Genomic DNA, 27,722 nt, shown 5'->3' on the forward strand with positions numbered 1-27,722 from the left:
TTTATTGCCTGAAAACTGTCTCTGAACAAACCCATTGTGTTGAAGTAATACAAATTCACAACTTTCTGCCTCTTTCTCCTTCTGGATCTGGGCTGCTCTGGGTAAAGGACCCCACCACATGGCACAAACCCTGTGCTCTCAGACCCCTCAAGGAGCTGTGGCTGCTTGTCATCCTTGAAAGGTCTCCTCTCAGGGCCAAATGCCATGCTGATAACACAGAGGTGAGAGAGAATAATTTGGCCAGGAGACTCCTAAAAATCCATCAACTCATTTCTGGCCAGGCTGCAGGTTTATCTAGAGAGGCGATTTAAATCCAAGAACCAGAAGGAGGTATCTTTTGATGTAACATTTTGTTCTTGTTTCTGAATACAAAGTTATTCCAGGCAATGCATTTGGCCTGAAATAGTTATCAGTTACAAAACCAGGACTGCTCCTATCTCTCCTCCTTGTGCAATGCAAAGAAGATCCTCCTGCTGAGCTCCAAAGTAGGGGAAATGCTATTAATTAAAAATAATTCTCCACGTTAAGGCTTGCTGCCTAAAGCTCAGTTAATATTAAGGAAATTCCATCCGTTCACTCCCTGCTGCTGGAGGCTTTTCTTTCTCTATTTTGTTTTGCTAAGCTTGTTGAGAAGAGGGGAATACGAGTATCACCTTGACATCTCCAACCCCTTCCCTCAACTCCTCGAAATTCGGGCTCTGCTCTTCCCTTCTTTGAGGAAGACCCAAACCATCAAACTGATTGGGAGAGCAGGTTCATTTGCCTTCCACTTTCTTCTTGACCTGAGGTTAAGACAGGGGATGTCCCCTGACCTCTGTCCCACCCAAGTTGTTAGGACCAGTGAGAAGTGATTTATCCAAGGTCCTACACCTGGGTTGGAGCAATCCCAGGCACAGCTACAGGCTGGGCAGAGAAGAAATTCAGAGCAGCCCTGCAGAGAAGGACTTGGGAGTGCTGGTCAATGAGAAAATGAACATGAGCCGGCTTCAGTGTGCACTTACAGCCCAGAAAGCAACCATATCCAGAGGAGGCCACGAGGATGATCAGGGGACTGGAGCACCTCCCATATGAAGATAAGCTGAGAAAGTTGGGGCTGTTCAGCCTGGAGAAGAGAAGGCTGCATGGAGACCCCATAGCAGCCTTCCAGTATCTGAAGGGGGCCTACGGGGATGCTGGGGAGGGACTATTCATTAGGGACTGTAGTGATAGGACAAGGGGTAATGGGTTCAAACTTAAACAGCAGAGGTTTAGATCAGATATAAGGAAGAAATTCTTTACTGTAAGGGTGGTGAGGCACTGGAATGGGTTGCCCAGGGAGGTTGTGAATGCTCCATCCCTGGCAGTGTTCAAGGCCAGGTTGGATGAAGCCTTGGGTGATATGGTTTAGTGTGAGGTGTTCCTGCCTATGGCAGGGGGGTTGGAACTAGATGATCTTAAGGTCCTTTCCAACCCTAACTAGTCTATGATTCTATGACTCTATGATCCTGGCTCACAGCAGGGTTGCCCCCGTCCCCCTCCAGCCCCATGCTCTGGCTGAGCATCACAGCTCCGCTTCTCAAAATACCTGCCCTAAATTTTCTAACCTCATGCACGCTCTCGTCAGCCACATTCAGGCACTGTCTTTTCCCAAGGAAACACTCACGTCCTGTATATCATATATCTTCTTCTCTGGCTGCTACCAGATCCTCATGCACCCTCTGTCCTGAGATCTGGGACACAGGACCTACATGGTAACATATAAGATGGAAAAGTATCTTTCTGTTCTATTTATCAGTGGCAATATACTTTACCACAGTGATGTTAAGTGTCACGGAAAACTGCTAAAATCCACTTAAAAAGCCTTCTACATTTTATCTGGTATTGCCATGCTGTTTGAGAAATGCAGAAAAAGTGCAAAAGTGGAAAACCAAAGAAAACAAGAAACTAATCAAACTTCAAAAGAATTCTTTGCTGCACTGGGGAACTGTTGAAATTACATGTTTCCCTATGCCAAAACACTAAAGAATTACAGCAAATAAGCTGATTTCAACACTGACGATATTACCACAATATTCTGGCCTGCACAATATTCTGCACCATATCTCGAAGTACATTTTGCACTTTTGTTGTCTTAACAGCTGCATGCAGTTTAAAAAATCCACTCCATTTCCACATTTTTTCCCTGAGTTCATGCAGCATGAAGGAATATTTTAGAGAATGGACCCCCAAAAGCTTGTTTTATCAAATTCTAACTTTTACCATTTCAAACCCCATCACACTGAAACTTGATGTACAAGCTGTCAGAACAAAAGCCTCATCTCTTCAGTGCACATATTTTAAAGCCATTACTTTCATTTTTCAAACAGCAACAACAAAAAAAAACCAAACCAGAAATACCTTCAGAATTTTTCAGATTCCCAATTTCTTTTTGAAGTTCCTTAAGCCTCAAAAAGGTTTAGTTGAAACAATTTCTATGTTTTCAGGCAGTAAGTTTTTAGCACACATTTTAAAGTGTGCTTTTCTAAATGTTCTTTTCTACTGAGATAAAGGTTACAAGAAGGTAGTGACAAAGACAGTATATGATTGGGAAAAGTATTTCATATACCTCTGTGAATTTATGTATAGCTGCAAAGTATGTTATGCCAAAAAGAATTCCACTAGGACCGACAAATAACCTCTTCATTCTTGAGCTTTAGTCTTACTAAGCTGTGAATTTAGATCGCAATTCATTAAAGTGTTAAGTTCGTACTTAGACACATAGTTGACTCTCACTGAAATCATAAGGGCTGGAGATCAACTTGTTTTTATTTACATAGGGATTTTGGTTCACAGAAGCAGCACTGGAAAGAGGAAATCACCCACTCCATGCTTTCTTTCAAAACCACCACTGCACCATACTGCTAACACACATCCAGCAAGCATAGATGAACGTATACCCATGGGAATTATTGTAGGACTCTGAGCACTGATAACCTAGAGTTGACTATGAATCTCTGTTCACTGATGGTGATTCATACTGCACTTCAGAACTAAGTTAAGACGGATTTCTCCTAGCCAAAATGTGGCAACTTATTTCTACTGATTTTAAGCAGTGGTCATCATGTAGCCTATGATGTTGGCCCCTTATAATTCCACTGACTCTTTCACAGACAAAATCACTCTTTACTACTAATACATAAATCCATCATAAAAACTGCTCAGATTCACCAATAGCACTTGAATATATTATTCATCAATCATGTAAATCATACTCTTGATTTCCTAAGTGCTCATCCTTCCCTTAAAGCCGACTATTTACCCAACCTGAATTCACACATGTTCACATTGAGTGTCTCTGAGTAATACAGGTTGTTTCATGGGGTATGTTGGTTCATCAGCAAAATGTTAACATGAGCTTTGTAAAACCAAAACCCACAGGATGTTTTACTTAGGCTGCACAAGCACCATCTTTCCCAAAATCCGAGCTGAAGGATGTGGTGCTCTCTGTGAGCAGAGGAATAGCTAGGCATGCAGCTTCTCACTCACTTGTCTTTCATGGGAAGCTCATCCCATATGCCTGCAAGAGAAATTGCTGAACACAATACCACTGCCTACATCACTTTACTTATATTGCAATAAATACAAATCAAACACCACTTTTGATATAAAAGCTACCAATTGAGAATTTCACTTCCATGTGAGGCTGCTTTCCATTTCCTGCAGTGATATTAATTTCTAATTTTTCCTCCTGTCATTGCAATTACTTTTTAAGCTCCTCTATTTCACATCATCAATCCCACTCGTAAGACTGCAAGTCACCTAGGTGCCATCTGTTGAAAAACAGAGTGATGGAAAGTCTGAATAATACACTGAGTCAGGGTTATAGATGCTACATTTTGACATACTCAGAGGCATAAAGCTGGAGGGAATGGATTAATAATTACTTTACCTGAAACTAAATCAGTTGTTCTTTATAGGCCTGACTACAGGCTGAAGCTAGTCCTATAAACACCTAGGTTTAGTCTGGACTAATTCAAGCAAACTAGGTATGCAGATAGGTATCTAACAGCAAGATGCTTTCTCTGATAGCTCTTGCTTTAGCATGTCAATCTGAAACCTTGATTGCTTTTCTCACACTTCTTTGGATGAAAGGACATAAACAGCTATGAAAACCAGTTCTTTAATATGCTGCTCTTCAATTCAATTCAAACATACACTTATTGAAAAAAGAACAACATGAACTGAGAAAAAAAATCAGAATGGAAAGCACCATAATGTAATAGCAAATGCAAAGTAATTTTCATTCCTGGATCCTGGAGTATGCACGTACATGGCGTTTTTTCTACTATACAGCAAAAAAAGGGATGAGCGGGGGGAACATGTATTTCCCACAAAAGTTGGGGACAGCTTAAGAAGGGCCACTTTTTAACTTAAAGACCACATTTTGCAAGCTTTTTGAAACCACTGCTAATATTTGGTGTGATGGGGAGTTTATACATATTATTGCAGAGGACAGAAAGTCCTAAATCTTACTGACTTGGATTCTTTGACCTCGACAAGTTTAGTTTGAAAACATTTGTTACATGATGAAAAGCTTTGTGAGAATGCTAATAACATTCTTAAAGGGTTAATGATGCCTAACTGATTGGCATTAAAAACTAGATTTCATTTGGTATAGTGATAGAAAAACTCTGCCACCAGGAGTATATGTTCATGCCCACATTATTATAGGACAATTTAGGTCATCTTATTTTAAATTTCATGGCTCTGTAACACAGATGTAAATCAAAGTCAGTGAGGCAAATGATGATTTTTCCATAGTGAGATTTTTATAGTCTTGATCTTGAAAATATGCTTTGGGCCCAAGCTGTCTATCAAAACCCTTTCAATTAACCAAAGGAGTTTGTGCTGCTGCTAGTGTGCAATCAGAATCAGAAAACAAAAGCAGAAAGATTTCAGAACAAGGCACATCTCATAATTTTTAAAATCTGGGCTGTACTAACAGTCACCATTTTAAAAAGAGCAGGTCAAGTAACATGAATATTGAAATGGAGAGATTTCAAACTGAAATCCCAGGTACACTTAGAAGACTTCACCAAATACCTTATGCTGCGAGTGGGGCTCAAAACACACAAAATGTGTGTTTACTTTGTGTACATATATAAAAGCACGTGTGTGTACACCTGCACGTATAATTTGTTATCTAAGTATTTCAAGTATTTAATTGCATGATTGTAGTAGTATGCAGATTCAGTCACACATAAGCAATTCCTTACTTAAATAAACACTGTGCATTTGACATATTGGCTGTTTGCTTTTTCAGACCTGATTTACTTGTCACTTCCATCTCCAGATCTGATTTATTGGTCAATTCCTTTCCAAGATTTGATGTATTGGTCATTTTCTTTTCAAAATTTGATTAAAGCACATTGCTTAAGTCTTTTCTGATCTCTTTCTAAATATTACACATATATCTGATATGTATGTTTAAAATCTTAATTCCAAAACTTTCTTGATTAATAATTCATCTCTTCCTATCTTGGGCTAGTTTTCGTTACACATGAGTATAATCTGAATTAGATGAAACAAGCAATTACAGTGGACATAAAATACACTAAGTGTAGCTTCACAATAAATTGCTCTCTATGAAGCTTTAAAGACAGCCTGGAGATTTAATAAAAAGAATTAACACAAAATAGGTAAAATTTGAGTTCTGGCTTCAACATTTTTATGCTCTAGAATTACATGCTGCAAATGCAAACAAAAGGGAATTTGTGTTGCACAGCTCCAATTGCCCTGGGGACACCAGAGAGGGAATCTCCACGTTAGGTACAGAATTTTGCTTACCAGGATAAAAGGCACTGGGGAGAATCTTTGGGATAAAAAACAGATGCTCAGAGTCCCAGGAAGGGGTCTCTGATCCCAACTCCACAGCCACTCCAGCCAGACCAGGCTGCAAAATCATTCTCTGAATGGGACAAGAACCTGATGGAGCTACAGACTCTGCAGTGAATGCAATGTAGGGAGGGAGGTGAGAGCCTTGATTTACTGGCCAAGCTCCAACAGTGGTAATTAAATTCTGCCAAGCTAAATTCTCTCTGCACCCGCAACAATATACAGGTTTGTTATCTACTTCCTAATCTGCCCCAGACTGTGGGCAGTATTGTTTTATACAGCCAGACAGCTGCTTGGTTTCACTGGTGCATGAAAGGAGCTGTATCCATCCATCTCTTATCTGCCTCACAGGGTTGTTTTGAGGGCTAATTAATAAATATTTGGAAAAACAAAAGGCACCCAGGAAGTGCAAGCATTATTATTTCACGCCTCTGAGCAGATCTCTAGACAAACTCTATGACCTGGGAATTCAGTTACATTAATATACTTCAGCATCGGCTCCCTGAACGGTTCCTCAAACAGAAAACTCCTATTCTGTCCAAGTCTGAATATTATCCAGGAGGAGCTGAGCACCAAAGCTCCCACTGAACCCAAGAGAAATCGAGAGTGCTTCTCATGCAGCAGGAGATGCTCAGCTACCCACAAAATGAGGTTGCTTTTGAGGAAAACTCACTTGTGATTTAACACACCTCTTCTACACTTTTAGTAACAGCTCAGGACAACCACCATCAAAGTCAAAGGAACCTTTTCCATTGGGTTTAGTGAGAGTCTGGCTGATCAAAGGAGAAATCATGCAGGTCATTATACAGCTGAGGTCTGAGGTCATTATACACTACCAGCCCTAAAAAAAAGGAGCGCTCAGAGATATAGAGGAATATGACACCAAGATGCAAGGGTCCGAGCTGAGGATGTATGTCCCTAACTCTAGCCCTGCAAAACTAATAAAATAGTAATAATAAAAATGGCATATAGAGTGCAAAACCAGCACCTGTTGTTACAACACCTTGCCGAGAAGAAAGCAAAAAAATCAGAGAAAGGTATTTAAAATTATACCTTTCCATATTAAGTTATTAAGCTGCAAATAGGTAGCAGCTAAAAAAAAAAATAGATGGACTTACTACTACTGTTTCTGTTGTTATCCAAAATCTCAGAGTTTTTGCTTTGTTTTTTTAAATATGACACATGATTACATGATTCATCCTTTGGACAAAACACAAATTTCAGAATTGCTCAATTAATATATGTACTTCTGCATACTAAAATCTAGTGCAGCACCACGCAATAATACTAGGAATTTCTCAGCCCTTTTCTAGAAGAACCAACAATGGAGAAGTTGCCTGCTCCCCAAAGCCAGGTACCTTGAAATTGGTGAGACCCAATTACTCATTTCCCAAAAGGTAAAGCAGCTCATTTCCTGGCCCCATGAGTGAGGGTAAACCACTCCCTACCCATGTCTTCTTTTGAACCAGAGAACCCAGAAGAAGACACCATAAGACAAAAGGCATATCTATGCCTCGGAAGAAGGGATCCATAACCATATGTGTGAGAGCAGGCAGATTTCAAAGGGTGGGATAGTTTGAGCCACAGTGGCCTCAGGACTTCCACTGACCTTTTTGTTGTATCTCTAAAATTATCTGGGATCTCTAATGTTCATGTGCATCCAGTAATGACTTCCTGTCCTCCTCAACCACTCCAAAAGTTAATGCTACGCTGTCCAAGACAAACTGCCCTCTTAAGATGAATTAGGAAAAGACTTTTGCCCCAAGTGAATAATATCCAGCCCCTTCTTACTTTCCCAGCAGAGCTTTCCCCTCTCTTTTCCACTATGCCAGCATTTCCCACGCAGCACAAATCCACATGTGAATACTTCACACAGGAGGGAGCCAATTCTCACACCACGAAATGCCAAACCCTCCAGAGCACTTAAAACAAACACACTGCAGTTTGCATCCTGCACTTGTTGAAATAGAAAATGGGTCTAATACCTTGTTTTGCATCTGCTGACTTCTCTCTGAGACAACGTTTCAAGACAAACAGGTTGAGCGTGGGTACAACATGGAAGTGGTTTCAATGAGGTTTCCTGCAACCTAGTTCCCACCATGGCTTGGAGAGCATTCGAATACCCTCTGCTTCCGAGGTGTTTGCTGGTGGTGTGGGTGGCTTGGACAAAAGACGGGGATCTCTTTTGCGCTGACTGGCTCACCACTTACACTACTCTGCAACAGCATATTGTGCTTCCAGCAACAAAATACAGCATCAGAACTGTCAACTGTCACCACTCCTGTGTCAATGGAGCTTGGAAAGTGCTGCCACAGGAAACTACAAAACTACCCTTTCCAAAAATGGACAGTGAAAAAATAAACAAACAAACAACTAAACCCAATCACACTACCACCACTAAAACCAAAACGTTACAGCTATTGGCTCTCACTCTGTTCACCTATTGCTGTACACAGGGCATTTACATCTAGAGGAAAACAAGGAACAGATGTTGGGTGATTGAAAAACTTGAGCCTTCCATTGTTTTATTGACTTGTCACCACAGTGAAATTTGCTTTAATTTACTTTAAAAGTAAATTACTTGATCTTCATAAAACTGGTGGCAAGTCACAGTTCTTAATGAGGATATTAAACAAGGATCCTGTTTAACAACCAGAGGCACCAATTCCAAATGCAATGCCTATTTGAGCAGGCACATCTATCTTCTCTTTCGAAACATGCTGGTTTATTTTCAAGATGTTCAACATATTGAGGGACAAAAAAAAGAAGCTTTTGAGCTTTTGAAAGCCTGTGCAAAAGCTTCAGGTCCCCCCCCATATTGTACCACATCAAACCTTACTGGTTTCATAACAGTCTACAGAGTAACTTGAGAAAAAGTGAAATAATATAATGAGAAAAATTAATAGTAATATTTATAATAATTAGTAATAAATTGTTTTCTTTTTTTTTTTCCAGGAAACAGGGACTTAAAATCAGACAAAGACACTCAACTGTTTAAAAACAAGCTACCAGTTAGTGCCAATCCTTCTTGCAAGCCTTTATGGTTTCGAGAGGCTGAATTCAGTTTCCCAGACCCAAACACCAGTATTGCTAGTCCAAATCAAGCAACACTTTGATTTGAGAAAGAGCATGGTGTCACCTGGATACTGCAGGGAGAAAGCTCTTCCAGTCACCTCACAGCCATCACAGAGGATTATTTCCCACTCTGACCATCAAGAATACATACATAGAAACAAGGAATCTGTGAGGCAGGAGATCCTCAGAAACGGGAAATTAAGATATCATCTTCACAAAGTGAAAATGCAGGGTTTTCAGAGGCTAGAGAAGAGAATGTGACCGTTATCACCTTCACATGTCCTCACTACAGAAGGCAAAATTTCTGTGGAACTCCTAATCCAAATGTGTTATTCCCAGAGTTTGGCTGCATCAGGCTTTAGTTGAAGTCTGGAGTGACTCATGATCTGTTTCTGGTCTTTCTTTGCACTAAAAAAAATCATACAACTATGCAAGAAATTTCAATTGCACCTTTTTACAAGCAATTTGCTGCTTACAACTTACAGCTATCACTCAGCTTGAAAGTCAGCTGAGTTTTCTACCAACTAAATTGGTCACACCCTCTGCCATGGTCCCCAACCTTGCTCAGAAGACTGGGAGGAAGACAAATCTACGATGAACCAAGAGGCACAATGCCCTTCCATGTGTGTTCATGGAGAGAAGGAAGTGAAAGGAAAACAATTAATCTCTATGTCTCCATGTCTGTAGTCCCCACATGGCTAAAAAATCCTTCCCAAATGCAGCACTTGCTCAGGCTCTGGTTCCACACAATGAGAGTACTAATGTTGGACTACCAGTTTCCTCACAATTCAGAGAAAATGGCTCTAATTAGTCACAAGCACTTCTTCCTGCAGCTCCTAGGAATGCTCTCATCCAAGCTTAGACAAGCCCTCAGCAAATTCTGGAAGCCTGAGAAAAGCTGAGCCTGAGGTGTTAACGGCTGTGAATATAATGCAGTTAATTTAATTGGGTTGTCTATCCTTGATATTTGAAAAATCCCTTTTAAATGTTACAACTTTTTTTTAAGCAACTGAGTTATTATTTTCTCCTGAACTCCATTTCCATTTTAATGCTGATGCTCAGTTTCTCTTGCAAATTGAGTGAAGGTAAAACTCTCCCAACAATATACCATCCTTTTGAACAACTTATTTCCTTTTGGTGCAGTTTCAAACAGATAGAGCTGTAATGGCCAAAATAAATTTTATCTCAGAAACGCAGAGAGCTAAAAGTTAAGCTTAACTTATAAACCTTTTTTAAGAGGGACAAAATCATGCCAGCCTTATTACCGTGACAGTCACAGTTGTTTAGATTTATTATGCAATGGTAATCAGGCTATACAATAAATTCGCTATAGTAATGCATTAATCACTTTGTGAAGAAAAATGAACTAATGAAAGGAAGACAATACATTTTCCTCTCTCTTCTTCCCTGTGGTAAGAACTGGTCCCTAACTCCATTCTTTACAGATGGAAGCATATATTTTCATACATCTCTAACTTGAGCCGATGGCTCAGCAAGGTCACCCTCATTATACTTCCTACATAACTGAACTGCACTAGTATTTCTCAAAGAGATCTTCCTTTAGAACTAGAAAATTCTTGGGCTAAAATGTCTGCCTTATTAGATGCTTTTCCTGATTCTGCATACAGGGAGTTTATACTTTTGGATGAAACAACTTTTTAAGTTGATTGAGTTGGATCAGATGGAATACAGATGGACAAAAAGGTTTTATAAGAAAGGGGATGCTACACAATGCAAAGCAGAGGTGGAACACCAGATGAAGCAAGAGAGATGGTATCACAGGTATTTGTAACACAAAGAAACATCTTTATACTCCCCTCACAAAGGTGTATTATGAGTGTGAATACCCCAGTCACCATCCTCCTTCAGGGATAAACTTTATCCATTATTAGTAAAATTTATCACATCTCATCTCCAGAACTGGTGCCTGTTCGACAGGTGAGGTGGCATTGTGTGCCACTGCATCCCTCATAGCACCTTTCAAGACAGAGTTTGGTTATGACCTCAGTCAGTAAGCTGTGCTGGTCAATCCTACTGCAAGGCAATTTGTATCAGCATGTGGGACAACAAAAGTCCCTGAGGAATAATTTCTTGCAAGTAAATTCTTTTGTTTTGCTCCAGGACATCTCCCCACCAACCTCCTCACAGGCAAGACACTGGAAGACAGTAAGAAAAGCAGAATTAGCAGGCTCTGTTTCCACTCATTTTTTCCAAGGAACAAAGTGCATCTTCACTGAAAGAGCTCTAGTGTCTTCTCCAACTTCTAAAAAATCAACTTGGAGCCAACAGCAAAACCCGGGTCTGTGCAGGTGGCTGAAAAAACCTCCTTGGTCCACCTTCATCTGTGGCATTTTGGAGAAAGCTTCTTTCTGTCACAAAGGAAAAGCTGGATCTACCCAAACCTACATTGAATCTGGCAGCTTTTGAAACACTGGAAACAAGCAGCAACACCAGTGAAGGGAAGGTGCTGCGTGGATGGCTGTAGCTGCTCAGCTGCTATTGAAATTCATGTGAAAAAATCCACACGTAACACCGTGAAGGTACACCCCAAAGTGTTGCCTGCAACCACAGAGGCTGTATTCTATCTCCTATTCTTCCTTATATATATAATGTTATAAAATGTTAAAACATTATTCCTAAAGCCTGTCAGTAAACTCTGACTGTATGCTGCACTACAGTATTCCTGTTACCAGGGTAAATTTATGGGGAGACTGCAGTTAACAGGTAAAGAGGAGCTCCCTACCCTCCAGCCTGCAGAATTAAAGTTATCAGAGTAAGAATTAAATTATTCCCCTTTCAGACACTGAAAGCCTCCAGGCAGCATCCTCACAGTCCTTTTCAACACAGGTAAATTGAATTCCAGGAAGTTTACTGTATGTGGACTCTTCAGAGGAGATATTAAATAATAACGTCATGACCGTAACCTATGAAGAAAGACTGAAAAATGTGAAGTCTTTTAGTCTAAGAAGGCTGCAGAAAGCCACAACAGCAGCCTTTAAATATGCAAAGGGTCAGTGCAAAGAGGAAAGGAATGGGATGTCCTCAGTGTCTGAGGTAACCAGGACATAAGGGATCTATGCCATGGGTTAGACAAGGAGAAATGATTTTGAGAAGGAATAGTGGTGAAGGTCTGCCAGGGAGGCTCCAGGGAGGTGTCACACTCTCCATAGGGGGCTTTAACAACAGGTTATGCAAATATCTGTCAGGGATAGTGTAAGTCTGTCTGACCCTTCCTTGCGGCACAGGGATGGATTACATCGTCTCCTGAGATTTCTTGTAACCCTATTTCATTTATGATGCTATATGGCTGGGCCCCCAAGGGTAATTTCCCCCACTGCCCCAGCTTTTCCCTTATCTATTCAGTACTGGCACATCAGTTCTTCCCACCACACAATTACTTGATATGGGATGTGCTCACAGAAATGAAAAGGCTGGTGTCTGTAGGGCAGCCAGGCTGCAGCATGGGTTTATATCACTCACATCAGTCACCTGCTTCTTATGGAAATAAGTAAAAGAATGGGAGGGTGGTTAATGTAAGAATGTGAAAATTTGGGCCAGAGTCTGAGAATTGTTTTGAGGTGAATTGTGCTAAAAATATGTAAATAATTCTAAAATTGTGGGTGGCTTTGCTTGGCATCTTCAAGGGTATGTGGCTTTTTGCTTTTTGAGGGAATGTCTGAAGGGGCACACTGCTGAGCTCTCCTACACCCAGGCAGGATTTTCTTAGTGGGGATAGGGTGGGCATAGGATGGAGCAGCAGTTTAACTAGCCTGCATTCAGGTCCTCTAATGGCTCACCCCTGAACTGTGAAGATGTACAAGGAAGCGGTGCTGGCTGCACCCCTGCAGCTGGTTGGGAAGATGTGTGACTGCTCCATAGAAGCCGCAGGGAGGCATCCTGTTGGTAGCAAAAAAGAAATCAGCTCCCCGGTCACCAGCACCCACAAGCATTGCAGGAGGGACTGATCTCAGGCAGATCCAAACACTGGCACTACTGAAGAAAAAGCCTTACAAAAACCAGCTCCTAAATCCATGCAAGTCTGCAAAGCCCACTCTAAAAAGTCCCCCAGGAATGTGGGACACTGAGGTGGGATTTTCTTGCTTGCTCGAATTAAATTTTATTTTAAAATGCATAAAGCTTCAGTAACTGGAAAAAAAAATATATATATACATATATATATTTTTTTTTAATAAATGTAAGTGAAAAATATGAACTAATGTCTCTTCCACTTTAGCCTCCCCAGTTTTGTTTCTTGACAATGTTTTCCTGCCACATAAACTGTGGCAATATGTATACATAATCTAAACAATTTCAGTGCATTCTCTCACCAAACTAGAGTATTTATTTCACAAATTAAGTTACCTTTCTTGATTGTGAACTGGGAAAACTAAAAGTATATAAAGAAAATCATAGGAAATGCTTAAATGGATGATAAGTCAATAAATAATCCTTGTACTTAGTCTGGAAACTATTAGGTATTTGGAGGGGTGACTTATTTAACACTACATGTTTATTTTACCTGTGATAATGTGTATCTAAACTCTAAGACTTTACATTAAGTATAATCTGGACCTTAATTTGGAAATAATTGCAAAATTCAGGGATTTTGGTTTTTTTTTTCTTTTTTAAAAATAAGATTTAATTAAAAACACAAGATGAAATAAATATTTTAGTCAACCAGCAACAAAATGGGAAAATACCATGTGTTTGGAGTTTTAGTGCCCTCTGAGTGCTGGAATTTATTTGCAGCAAGCAGAAAATAGACAGCAAGCATAAAAATTCAGCAGATTCCCGCTAGTAAAATTATTTATCAAGCTAACAAGGGAGGAACCCTTCTAGTAGCAACAAGCCAGCAAGGAAAAGACGTGCCTTTATATTTTACCTTTGGGTTAGCGCACCAGTAAAAATGCCAACTGACAAGCACTTCACATAAACATTTCTTTCTAAATGAGCTGCCTTGTTAGAAAAAAATCTAAGCAAAGGAGCGCTACAGTCAACCAACAGAAAAACCCGGAATGAACACTACACTGTTCCGTATTAGAGGAAAATATAAATAAAGACATAAAAATGATGTTGATGCATAAATGGCTTTAATAAATTAACAGTTCATTTTGCATTTAAATTAACTACTTGGGCTATAAATCTATCTTAAGCTTCAATTCTACCAAGAAACAGTACATGCCAGTGGTCTATCTATTATTTAGATCTTTCTTACCTCTGGAACTAAACATATACACACACACTCAAAAATATTTATATATGTGTGTGCGTAGATGCATTCGCCATGCTGTTGTTAGCTGTGCTACTCGAGCCCCATTGCAATATTTATCTTATATGTATTTTACGACTGAAACCCCAAAGTCAGTTTTACAGTTGAGTTTAACGATACCAAACTTTGATTATAAATTATAAGTGGCTTTATTGCAGCCTTGAAGAGGCAAAAAATTTGGAGACACTTGATTGCCTGATACCAATTAAATTTTAAAGAAATAGTAAAGCGACACACATTGGCTGAATAGCTGAGCTCTAAGGAGCACTGCAAATGACTCCTGTCGGCTATACCCTCTGAGGACTTCTTTGCTAGAATGAACACTTGACAATTGTCAGCAAGCTTTAAAATAAAACCAAACTAAACAAAAGAAAACAAACCAAAAATCCCAAGGAACTTTCTCAAGCATTATTATTTTCATTGCAGAAAAAAAAAAATAGCTCGTGGGAGGGTAAGGGGCAAAATCAGAGTCAGCATTTCAGCTGATTTTGTAACTCAGGAAGTAAAACCTGTGATAGTTGTTGACAAAGAGGGAAAAAATTGAAAGTTTCACACTAAACTGAGTGGTCAGAGGGATGCATAGGTTGGAGCAGCATTTCTGACAGATCTCAGGTGATTTTACGGCCAGAATTATAAGCCAGACCCTGTATTCCTCACTCAGAACTCCAAAGGCAGGCAAGAAAGATGTAGAAAGGCAGCTAAAAAAGAAACCCAAACAACTAAAAAACACAGTCTTTTTTGTGCCTTCACTCCCCTCAAAGCCTGGCATTCGCATCGCCTCTGCAGCAACTCACAATGCAGGGAGAGAATGCAGCATCTCCCACTCCCAGTGCCAGCACCCTGGGCTGCTGCTCCAACCAACCCCGTGCATTTCTGGTCTGCGAGAGACGGTCTCCAGCTCTGAAATTCATCCTCCCCGGACCCAATCCTGCATTCTTCTCACACCCAAGGAGGCGTGCAAAAACAATGGGATGTTTGGGTGTGCGGGAAATGCCGGCGTGAGCTCACATTTGTTAACTGCTGATGGATTACATTAATATGAATATTTGTCTGTAGGGGACAAACACTTTTGAGAAGCAAGAGCAACATTATGGGCAAAACATCAGCAATAATAACAAAAAAGGGAAGAGAGAAACTTCATTGATGTAAACCATGAAATAAATAATATATGTCAACTTTTATGTTTCTTGCCTTTGATCTGGGTACAGCTGACATTAAGTCCAGGAACTGATACCTTTTTAGCTGAGAAGACACAAGATGTCAAGTTCTATTTTTTAGTGCAAGGCCAACATATGGAAACAAAGCTAATGGAGTTGAAGAAGTGAGCGTAACAGGAAGCATAGAGATTATCTCTTGTCTTGGGAAAGAACGATGGGAGTTTTCATGGAAGCTGAGTGGTTAATTCAAGGCTCTTTGCTTTGGTATTCTCTCTTTATTAGAATGCAACTTTGGTCCAAGTAATACAGAAAGAGAGTGTTACTGAACACGTCTGTGGGTAGAGTCAATGCAAAATGAGGTCTACAAGATGTATGTATGTGTGTATTCCTTGCTCCCTGCTTGCCTGCCTGCCGTTTTAACTCTGTCATAAAGCTGTTTGGAAGTGCACATAAAAGCATCCATTAAAAAGCATTACATTAAAACTCTGTCAGATCCTGCCCAAGTGATACAGAGGTAAGCTGGAGCACCATCATGGTGCCTAGAGAAGCTACTCCTGCCTTGGCTTTGCTGGGACTGAGTGAACCTGGCCTTTGCTTTACTTTCTTCCTTGCTTTTTAATAACACGAGCCCTCTGGTGTGGGTCTAAGCTCAGAGCCTCCCCATCAGCTCCTTCACACTCCTGAGTGTTCACACCAGGAAACTGGGAGCAGATTTTGGCCCTATGTGTCTATGAACTGGGTAAGTGGGTTGTTCCTATGCACACTTAGAGCTCTTCCAGGCTAAAACCATGACAAGAAAATAATAGGCATAAAGGAAAAAATGTCATATGTGATTTTATCCTTTTAAAAGTCATACCCCTCCCCAAGGAAACAGCCTGTCCTCTGGGAGACTCTGCTTATGCTATAGAGCACCCCTCTCCTTTACAGCATGGCCTCATTAATCATTCACGCACCTTCACACCTTCTTTCCCTAACTTAGCCTGCACCTTAATCTTGGTGACTTTGGTTTGTGTGCAGAAGAGCTGGGGAGCCCAGCTCTGGGATGTCAATAACCCTGCACAATGCCTCTGCACAACATGAAGCCAGCTATTTAATTACCTATCACCGCTAACAAAAGCTCCCTTTATTTTGATTAACTTTGAGAGAACAAGTTTCCCCACCATTGGAGTATGGTTAAATAATTACACAGTACAGACTAACATGCCTGGAAACACAAAAAGAGGGGGAGTAGGGAGAGGGAAGAAAAAGAAGACATAAGCTCAGCCTTACTTCCCAATTTAAACTAGGAATGACCTCAGGGTCAATTTTTCAGAGTATCTCAGATCAATTCAATTCTCACCTCCGCTGCCTACCTGCTAGCAAATGAACTTACTGTGCCTTCCAATAGACAGAAATGACTAAAAGGAAATCGCATTTAGCCGCATCTGAATAACCATGGTTATTAGATGATGTGTGCAGAGCAAAAATTACCATTTCCCTTCTTCTCCTCCTTGTGATTGTCATTCTCACCTCACTGGTGATTAAGATGTAGGATGCTCTCACAGATTGTTAATTAGGTGTTAATATCTGCAAGGGGCCACAGCAAGCTCCTACACCTGAGGTCATTTCTCAGAAGTCAGGCTGTCTCCAGTGACAGTACCTGTAATTCCCATTGCTAGTTTGATTCCCACTCAACAGCTGGAGCTAGTGTTTCTTTCATGTCTGGTTTCATTTCCTATCTGAAATTATATGAGTGCTAATATCTTTATTATCTTTCCTGTAGAAGTGTAATGCTGAAGCATGGCACAGCGTGTTGCTCATGGGCTCTTTTTTCCCCCACACAGAGAGCATTTTCAACACATTTCAAGCAAAAATCTTTATGGTTAGCAAATTTACAGCTGAGGACTCCGTTATGGCTTGGGAGGGGTAAAAGGTAGGAGGGAAACAGTAATAATTTGGGGGTGGAAGAGAAGAAACGCTGTACAACCGCTGAATGATAATGGCTCGAACCTTGGGAAATAAAGGTAATGGCAGAAAAGGGAGGAATTACAAGGACAGTATGACCTCTGCATGTCTTGCAGGTGCACAAGTGTTATTCCACATATGCGTGTATACATAGAGGTATTAAAGATGCATTGTGTTTAAGAGAGAGAGGGGGCACATAACTGAGCCATGATTTTGCTTATATTTGACTCATTCAAAACCAGGGTAAAGCTAAATTATGTGCAATTCAGAAAATTACCAGCTCCCAAAGCACCCAGTCTGGGTGCCTGGTGTGCTCAGGGGGCTAAATACTCATCCTAGTAGAAATGGTGCTTGGGACTTGGGCAACAGCAATGATTTTTCTTCCTAGGGTATGAAATAAGGTAAATGACAAGTACTCCAACACACCAGCTTTCATTAAAGGGCTTCAAGGAACATTACAGCTATTTTTTAACTCCCACAAAAGCCTAGAAGGTAAGAATTAATTATCTAGGTTTATAACTGTGTAAACTGAGATATAAAGAGATCAACAGTAACAGACCTTTAGAAGAAACCTCAGATAACAAGTTTAAAGTGCTTCAGTATTTTGCTGAATCTAGAATCAAATAACTGGGTCAAAGTCTCACAAGTGAGTCAGACTGCAACTCCCAGCTCCCTGTTTCTTCACTCTCTAAACATCGGAACTATATGTGGAAGCCTGAGAAGTAATTTTATATGTGGGATGTTAAATCAGTACTTCTCCTGTCTCATCAATCTCCTGTATTTTGGTACAGTGTGAATCATTTGGTAAGTGGCACAAATTAGAAAACCCAGAAGAGATGTTAAAAATATTTCTTTCTTTCTTTTTTTTCTTTAGCACTTAATTTAAAATCCTCTATTAGAACTAAACAACAGCAAAAGCCACATCACTGGAAAATATTTTAGAGCTTATTCTAAATGTAGTGGAAACTTTTAAATAGACTATGCTGGGAATTTGAGGGGAGTAAAAGCTGTCACATAAGGCATATACTTTCTCTTTGCTCATAAAGACTCAAGATATTTTCATACTTCAGATTCATACGAATGAGAGGAGTTTGAGACATAGTGAAGTTGTGCTTTTTTCAAGTACTAGAGAACATTTTTCCTACCTACGTAAAATGACCTGTAAATTGTATAAAATATGTCTGGGGAGAGGGAAGGCAGGGAGAGAGGTTACTATCAATTTTTTAACCAAGAATAACATATTGCATCCCATTTGAAATAAAAGATACTCGTTTAAACTTAAAATAGCACATCTGCTTGAAAAATACATACAAGGCTCCCATTGACTGAAGAGGGAAATTTGCCAATAATATTTCACGGGAGTTATCTCCGCATCAGCTTCGGAAAATAAAGACATTTTTACAGGGAGTGCTAATTCAACAATGGAAAGTTAAAAATAAGTCACTCACATGCAAAGAAATTTTACTGGGTTTACAGTTCTTAGATCTAATTTTCAATTTTATCAGATATATGGTCCAGGAATAAAACTAAGGCAATAAGGTCTAGTTTGCAGTGAAGTTAAGACGGCTTAACATCCCAGGCTATGTCCATGAAAAGAAAAATGATGTCATGAACAACAGTCTGACTGGACTGCACATCAAAAATACACATGAACAGTGTAAGGATGCAAAAGGTCTCGCACAAAACACAAATCTCTCTTAAAAATGCATGTTTGAATGCAGGAATAGCAGTGAAAAGTAAGTAAATGTATACTTTAAGAGTTCCATGATTTCCCCTGTGTGAAAGGTCTTAGAGGTAAACTGGAAAAGGAACAGAAAATATATTTCTGTTCTTTACTGCCCCTTATTCTCTCCTTAGTTTTAGGGCTCATCCATATGGGGAAATTAGGTAGTAAACTATACTGCAGTGCTATTCATTCCCTGTGTGGACACTCCTCCTCTAGAGTAAAAGTGGATTTTCCTGGTTAATTTATTTTATTTTGAAAGCAGCTTAGGCTATATTGAAGAGGGGGGGGGAAATACATTCTTACTCCCGAATAAGCACATCCATCCAGGGAATTCACAGCACAGCTACTGTGATATGAGTTCAGATCTTGCTTTTTATTTGTACAACCTGCCCTGTAGACAATCCCATTGTGGTGGAAGTGTAGTAATTCAATAGGGATCTTACCAAAGCCTGCAGTGGGGCCAGGAGCCCACCCAGGACTTTTCCTCTCACCTGAGATGCACGTAAGATACAGTTTAGATCCCATGGTCCCTCACTGCCACATCCTGCCCTTGGAGCAATACAAAAGTCTTTCAGAGCCTCTTTGAAAACTGAAACATTAAGTTACCCACACGGATACAAAACAACAGATTTTTTTTTTTTTGTACACTTAATTTTTAAGAGAAATGGCTACAATTTTGTTTACATTAGAATCAAATTCTACTTTCCAGCATCATCACACTGATCAGGAAATAATTAAAGAGATATTTTGTTCCTGCCCATTCCACAATGTTGAAGGATGGAAAAGATCTCCTGCAATCAAAATACACTGAAGTAGGACAAAACATGTTGGGGTTATGCACGTGTTGTAAGGGACATTTCCCGAAGCTGCTAGAAGATGGAATAGGCAAAAAAATAAGAAGAGTGGAAAATAACATTTGCCTTGTAAAATACCACAACGTACCCTTGGTGGGATTTTATGGGATAGCAGCTAGGCTTGCAGTCTGCATAACACCATATATCATAAACACAAATTTCACCCTGCAGTGCTTGCTTTGAAATCTCCCAGCAACCCTCCAGGCATGGGGACATGGAGCAACACCACCAAGTGACCCCCACAAACCCTGCTGCTGTCTGACCCATGAGAGACCTTACGGTGAGAACCTCTTAACCAGCGACCACCAAATATTCCAGTCGCACTCATAAAATGAATTGCCTTGAAACGCTAAAAGTACGCCAGAAATAACATAATTCCTTCAAAGAAGTCAAGTTAGTAAGTTAAACCATGGAGACTACTGTCCACTATTATAAATGTACAGTCTTAAATTACCCCAACCGAACCACCTCTGTGAATATCAAGTAATCGTGCCTCCCGACAGCATGGAGAATTGGAGTTTTCATATCTAAGCTTATTATTCCTAATATCACAGAGACACTTCCCTGAATTGTCCTTCTCCTTCCCAAATTCCCCATCTGACCAGACGTCTTTCTCTCTCTTGCTTTCACCTGTCAATCATGTTCACAGCTGAAATTTGATTTCTCTCCCAACAGTAACCTTAGATGAAATATTACCATAGGGGTCAGAACTGTCTGAACTTGCCATAAAAGTTCGTTAACTCTTCTGAGACCTGAGAGTTATTTGTTTAAAAGTAACAGATTTTGCTTTTTTCTATAATATGTGAACGTGTAACCACAAAATATTGTAGGGAAGGCACAAGGAATTGTCCCATGGAGCAGCAGGCTAAGCAAGTCTTGAGATCACAAGTGTCCATCATGGAAAAACCTTTTCCTTTTATATGGAGATATATACATATATATATATGGATAACATATATGTATAACATTATATATGGATAAGAAGAATATATATCACTTACTTATATAAATCTAATAGTTACATGTATAAATTACAGGAACCACAAAAGTTTTCCTACGGGATTATTGACATTAGAACCGTTGCACTAGGAAAAAGGTGATGGAACACGTGCTTCACCTTTTCAATGAAGATACGTACTTGATGCGTTCACTTCAGCTGAATCATGACTTGGTTCTGTTCTTGCAAAAAGCGTATTGCACTTTAAGGTCTCACAAAAAAAAAAAAACACAAGTGGTCCAGTTTCCCTCTCATTTACAGTGGTGTAACACAGGAACAAAACTGCTTTGCAGGCAAAACCCTATTCAGGTTTTCCACAGGAGAGTGAGAGGAGTATCAGGACCAAAATTAACCTTTTTTGGTGCTTCTTGAGAAACCTATTCCCGCAGCCTAAGCACCAAGAACACCTCTTGATGCTACATGCTATAGAGTGTAGAGTACCAATTACATCTTCTCTATCCTCACTTATATTTTAAATAACATGAAATAACTAATAATAAATAATAAACCAAACCTAATTCCAATAGCTAATAAAATTTAGCTGCTTTCTAATAGCATGTAACTGATGATCAAAGTGTGGCAGGCTGTAAGGCAGCCTGTGTCCTTAATAAAAATAGGAAGTTTCAAAAAAAAATTCACACAGGAATCTGTCATTACAACCTTGATGCTCATGCAAGCCACTTAGTATTTTTTATAGTCAAGGTCAATAAAAATCAGATTCCATGGGAAAAATAAAGTGCCTGTTTTGAGTCTAACAGCGGAAGGGACTGAAAGTTTTAATTCCCACATTTTCATTAGTGCAGTATATTTTAGTCAATGTTGACAGACTGAATGAACATGAATTTCCAGAGGAACGCAGTGCTGTGAATTAGACTCAACTGTAATTTCTAAGTACAGAAGGTGCCTAACACAGGCTCATGATTTTCATCAAGATCTGAGGGCGATCTTCAGAAGACCCATCCTTAATCCCCATAGCTGATGTCTGAACGCTATCATTTGAAGGAAAAGAAAGAAAACATTTGCAAAGGATTATATATGAGTTGTGGGACACGGGAGAGCTGCCTGGCTGACAAAAGTACAAAGCCCCATCATTACAAATGGTTCTTGTAGGCACCTGAAAGTCAGCTTCATCTGAAAGCCCAGGAAACTGCACCATCGACTGTCACCAGCTCCCCGGGGCTGGACCAAAAAGCACTGTCTTAGCAGCAGAAAACAAAGCAGTTAAACTACCACCCCTGCTGAAATACGTCAAACTGCTAATGAAAATGGAAACATACCTTTTTTTTTGTTTTGACCTCAGGTAACAGGATTTTCACATCACCGTTGTAGACGATTCTCTCGGGTACCTAATTTAGTAAATAGATTAAAAATAAAACATTATTAGAATGAATTTTTAACATTATAAAACACGCCTGTCATGCTACTATGGTACAGAACAGGACTTTTTATGTTCAAATCCTAAATCAAATTTAGAAAGTCTCTTGTACTGTTCAGTGGCTGTGAGTGACTGAAGGGGAAATTAACACAGTTTGAAGGGAAACATTTCTAGCTCACACATTTAGTCTTTACTTCACATTAATAGCAGGAGATTCCTGCTGACAAATTACCTTAAAAACACATATTTTTCCCTCACCAGTGAATATCAGCTTCTAGGACTTGAAAGCATGCAGCTTCCTGCATTTCTCTCTTAATGATTTTTATTAGCTGCACTAATGTAATTGGCAAAATAATAATCAATTTTTGTACACACTCTATTATTTTCCAGACAGTAGTTTAATAACAAAAGCAGAGCTGTCATTTCTCCCTGCAGTTACTCACACTGTAGAAATTCATCCTGTCAACACATATTTAAAATCTAATTTAAAACAAAAGAATCAACATAGTGTGGATCCTTGTACAATAAGTGAGATAAGTCAATGAGTCAATCCACATTTCCTAAATATGAGTATTTTGCTGTGTCCCCTTTAGTTAACTTTCTCTCCCTGACTGTGCATACACAAGCACATACACATATTTTCTAGAAGCCGCCTGCAGGAATGCTTCAGCTCCATCCATTGTAACCATACAGCATAATCAGAGCAAGGATAAACCACAAGGCTGATCAGTTTGAATCTGAGAAACAAAAAGAAGACAAACTATAGGAACTTTTCAGCATTCTGGTTCCAGATCAGCTTTGAAAACAGAAGTCCACTGTGCATTTGGTACTAGTTGAATGACCCCTTTCCCTCCTCCCTCCCAAAGGTGCGACAGGCGCATTGAAATGGTCCCTGAATCATGCCACTGAAAGCAACAGTTCCTTTTTTTTTTGGTTTGTTTGTTTTGTTTTTCCTTTCTTTAATCTTTTTTTTTTTTTAATAAAAAGGGGGATGGTGCTTCCTTAAATGCAATACTTGGCCCACGGCCCGGGATCTCTTAAAGCAAATAACTCCTGTAGACCTTTAGTGTCATTTTCCTCAAGACGACTTCTGCTTTCATGCCAATCAGTTAATCCATCCTGTTATTAATGCATGGGGCTGAGAGGAATAGGTACTCAAGCCTCACACCTGAAGAGCATCCAGACAGAGATGTGGTCAGCCTGCTTTTAGCAGTCTCAGCCATCGCTGTGGCCACCCTTGCTCTAAAACCACAACCATTCAGATACATCATAGGAGACCTTAAGCAGGACCTTAATCCACTTTCACCAGAGAGGCACATTGATTCATTTAGCAGTTTTATTTAACTATCAGTTCATTAACAATGAAAGAGTCAAAGAAACTAAGACAGTACAAAGGCAGCCAGATTTAGTAATTTAACACTAAACAAATGTATTAATTTAAGAAGGATGATCACCTTCCTTCATTTTATCTGACAGAGCTGGTGCAAGGAGAGTTTTACTTGAGTAAGTTTTCTACTCTATACTGTGCTATTTTAAAAGGATTTCACAATAAAGGAAGCTGAAAGACTGTGCACAGTCTGGAGACTGTATCTGGTGTGACATGAATATAGTATTTTAACCAGATTTAATCTTACCGTATTCCCTCCTCTACAATGACTTTGCAGGAGGAAATCCTACGGAAAGGAAAATCTGTTCATCCCACACCACAAAACACTGAATCGCATTGCAGGCTCCAGCAGTTCTTCCTACATACTAAAATGCTTTCATCGGGGAATTTGGAGGCAGTTAAGTTGAGCGGAGGGGAGAGGAGAAAAAAATACCAGGTCTTGTTTGGTTCACTTTTGTGCTCTAAGCTCCAAGTGCTTGAGGGAGCAAGGGCTGTTTGCAGTGGAGAGAGCCACAGCTTTAGAAGCTGCTACCACAAATATAACTGATTCTGTCCCCATCCCCTTTAGCATCATGACAGCTCACTGTCAAGGCCTTGAAAAGCACTTTTGTGTCAAAATTGGAGAAGTGGACAATTTCAGGCTGCAGGGAAGTGAATCTGCCTGGCTTCTTATAGAAAATGGCTTTAAACTTAATCACATACACATTCTGAGATACATCCACATAGACTCAGGAAACAGCCTCAGAAAGTGCTGTTCTCCATACTTCAGATTCCTTAAAAGCCATGAATTGTAAATCCTGCCCACCCCTCATCTTGCTCCCTGTAGAGATCCCAGGGCCTGATGCAAAATGTCATTTAAAAAGCTCCCTTTGAATGGGGTGGGGTCTAGATTGGTCTCCATGTGAGCACAGGTGAAATGAAAAAGTGAAGGAAAATGAAAAAAAAAAAAAAAACGGGAAAAAAACGGAAAAAAAAAAGGGGGGGGGAAAAAATGAAAAAAAAAAAAAGAAAAAAGAAAAAAAAAAAAAAAGAGGAAGAGAGGAGAGTGTGAACAAAACCAAAGGGAAGTGCTCTAGGAACATACCTAGAGGACGGTCAGCCAGCTGAAGCCGCCTGGGTGACACATCGGAGCTAAGCTTTGGATGCAGGGACGGATCCTTTACTTACGCATAGACTCCCCTTTTGTTCCACGTATTGAATTTAGAAACGAACAAACAAACAAGCGAACAAACAAACAAGCAAGCAAACAAACAAACAAAGGATGCTGCCCTCATCCTTCCCCTTCCCAGACCTGGCCCGGGACCGGGTCCGTGTCAGGGTCCTGATCCGGGTCCGGGTCCCGGTCCTTCCCTCCCGTAGCTCGCCGCGGTGGGACGCCGGGGGCAGTCTCACCGTGTGTGTCTGTGTGTGTGAGCCCCTTCGCCTGCAGGGCTGTGCTGGGGTCGGGGAAGGTCCGTGCCCGCCCGTCCCCGCCCCGCTGCGGGTGCCGGTGCCGGTGCTATCCCTGCTGCCCGCGGAGCGCTGCTCGTCGGGGGAAGATCGGGGGGGTTACACGGTTCTAGACCCCTACCCGGCCAGCGCTATCGCCAAGCTGCTGGAAGCAGGGCTTTAAAATACGTGCCAGAACCCTCCCAGAATGTGCGTTTCGCTTCCCGGCCGAGGCAAAAGGAGGGGAGGTCAATGTGTGTCTCCGCGCACCCCGATCCCCCGCAGCCTTCGGGGGGACCCGATTTTCACACCGAAAATCAAGGGACGGAGGGCAGGGAGATGCCTGAGCTCCTGCTGACTTAGGGTGTTGAGCCTTAACGCCTCCGTGCGCAGTCATTGACATTTCTGCTTAACGGGGGACAAGCTGCTGAGAGCGTTTTTCAGGACTGTGCTTCTTTATGAATTAACAATTGAGAGCAGCTACCAGGGACACTCCATTCCCTACCCCCGCTGGAAGCTTGAAGACACTGCTTCATTTTGCTGGTCGCTGGGTGTTTTTTTCAATGCGTGGTGCAGAAGCACCACTTCTAGCAAACTTCTGCTCTGGTTTTGACTTCCCTCCATGCAAGGTATCTTATAGAGATTAATTAAAAAAATGTATAAAGTAAAATAAAGGAAAACATGTCACAAAGTCCATAGGGTTCCAAACCAAGCAAGGGAAGAGGCAAGGGCAATCTCCATCCTTGAAGCCTACTGCACCACAACTAGAAGCCTGCATGCTTTGCTGCTGCAGAAGTGACATGGGTGTAAAAGCTAGACTTCGGTGGGAAGAACAGTGGGTACAGCAACAGTGAAAAAAAAATGATCATTTCAGAGAGCAGTTAGATAAAGGCAGCTTGCATCGAGGGCACTGAGACGTTATCACACTGTGCCAGGTCAACCTGATATGATGGTAGATAGCCGAGGCTGGAGCTGCCTATCTGCCATTATACCCGGCTACAGCCTCGCCGATCCCTGGCCTTTTGCTTCTCACTTGAAAAGTTAAGTCACATCCTGGACTATTTTTGCATCGTGTTGGCTTTGAGCTCACAAATCTGAATGCACTCAGCCCTCAGAGAGTGACAAATGTTATTCACGGTCCTCCCCCACAATTTCAGGCAGTCAAGAATTAGATGCAGCAAGAGTGTACAGTATTTTAATCTATTGATTTGTATCTGCTGCACCCAAAATATTCATTAGAGGAGCCATAAGAAGTGTGAAGTGGTTGAGTGCTCAGCTCTCCCCCAAAAAGATGAATTCTCTCCACAGCCACTCACCTCTGCCACGTCCTGGGGTGTGCTACCTCATGTTATTCATACCGAGACCTGCACTTCAAACAGATATGTGAAGCATTTGACTACAGACAGCTCGAGTGTGTGTATGTGTACAAGCAGGATTGGGTTCTGTCCTGGCTGAGCAAACAAAATCTATCCCATTCTCCATAGCTACCCCTGGAATGCCCAAGCCCTGTGGCAGCCGCTTACAACACAGTGATTTGGAAAGAGGGAGGGAATAAAGTTTATTGAAAAATCTTAATTCCTAACACTGAAGTATGTAGGATTGTTTTCTTTCTTTCCCCTGCGTGAAATCTTAAATTCAGCCATCTGAACAGGTGTCAGAAACAGTGGGTCCATTTAGCTCCTCTGATGATCGCAGTAATAAATATAGAGGATTTCCTTTCAATGCAGCATATGCTGAAATGACACCAATGTAGTTCTGGCATCTGAGCAGATAATTCTGATATATGCATCATTTCCTCCCTAAATCCAGGAAGCAGCTACACTCTCTATCTGATATTAGTATATTATGTCAAATAGAAATTGGTATTAAAATTATGAATGATTCTAGATCGAGAACTTCCTACACACTATGCGGAGGGAGGGGGAGGAAACAGCTGCACAAAACCTTTCAGAAGGGGGAAAGGGGAAAGAAAAAAGAGCTGGGAAAGTTTATGTTTTAAACTGAAAATTTACTGCCATGTTTCGCGTGGGGGTAGTTTTCAAGTGGCATTTTGATTCAACATGGGTGGTTTTGTTTTAAAAGGATGAAGAAGACTTTCTAATAAATAGAAGCTCTCGGTGCTCTGTTTTCAAATGGGCACTTCCCGCACAGCCCCTGCACAGCGGTGGTGAGAAACTGCCCAAGAAATAAATGCACACTGGTGTGAGAGGGATATTTTCCTCCCTTCTCCCCTGTTTTCTTTAGGATGTGGTCCAGGATAGCAGTTCTCAAGCAGGGAAAACAGTGCAGCACAAACACAAAAATACTCCTGGACTCTGCTCAGCAGAAGCTCGGAGTTGTGTTGTGGCACTGGGTTCTGTTTCATTTCGGGCGGGGGGGGGGGGGGGGGGGGGTAGGAGTAAAAAAAGGCTTAAGGGTGAGGTGGGATGGGGAGGAAAGTGGAGCCTGAGCTGCAGTGCATACACCATTTCCCAGCCAGCAAAGGAAGGGCCACTCTCCGTGCATGCATCTCCCGCACCGGTCACATGAAAGTTCTTTGTAATGTAGTTAATAAATGGGAAAGCACTACAGGACTATGGGAGAAATAGGATGTTGTTAGTGATGGGTAGATTAAGACCACACATGCCTTTTGATACATGATTGCCCAGCTCGGGCAG

The 27,722-nt window shown here is 40.8% G+C and overlaps 1 protein-coding gene across 3 annotated transcripts in view; it reads right to left on the reverse strand.

Annotated features, from left to right (window-relative positions):
• The window catches only part of MAF (MAF bZIP transcription factor), a 186,076-nt gene that overhangs the window by 151,916 nt on the left and 6,438 nt on the right, over nt 1-27,722 (reverse strand). For all 3 annotated transcript variants that reach the window (XM_034072677.1, XM_034072676.1, XM_005152371.4), the window contains exon 2: nt 22,153-22,221. In XM_034072677.1, the coding sequence (XP_033928568.1) occupies nt 22,188-22,221 (34 nt within the window). In that variant the 3' untranslated portion in view covers nt 22,153-22,187. The remainder of the gene's footprint in view (nt 1-22,152; nt 22,222-27,722) is intronic.

This window comes from Melopsittacus undulatus, chromosome Z (genome assembly GCF_012275295.1).
Source record: "Melopsittacus undulatus isolate bMelUnd1 chromosome Z, bMelUnd1.mat.Z, whole genome shotgun sequence".
In the NCBI taxonomy this organism is placed as follows: domain Eukaryota; kingdom Metazoa; phylum Chordata; class Aves; order Psittaciformes; family Psittaculidae; genus Melopsittacus; species Melopsittacus undulatus.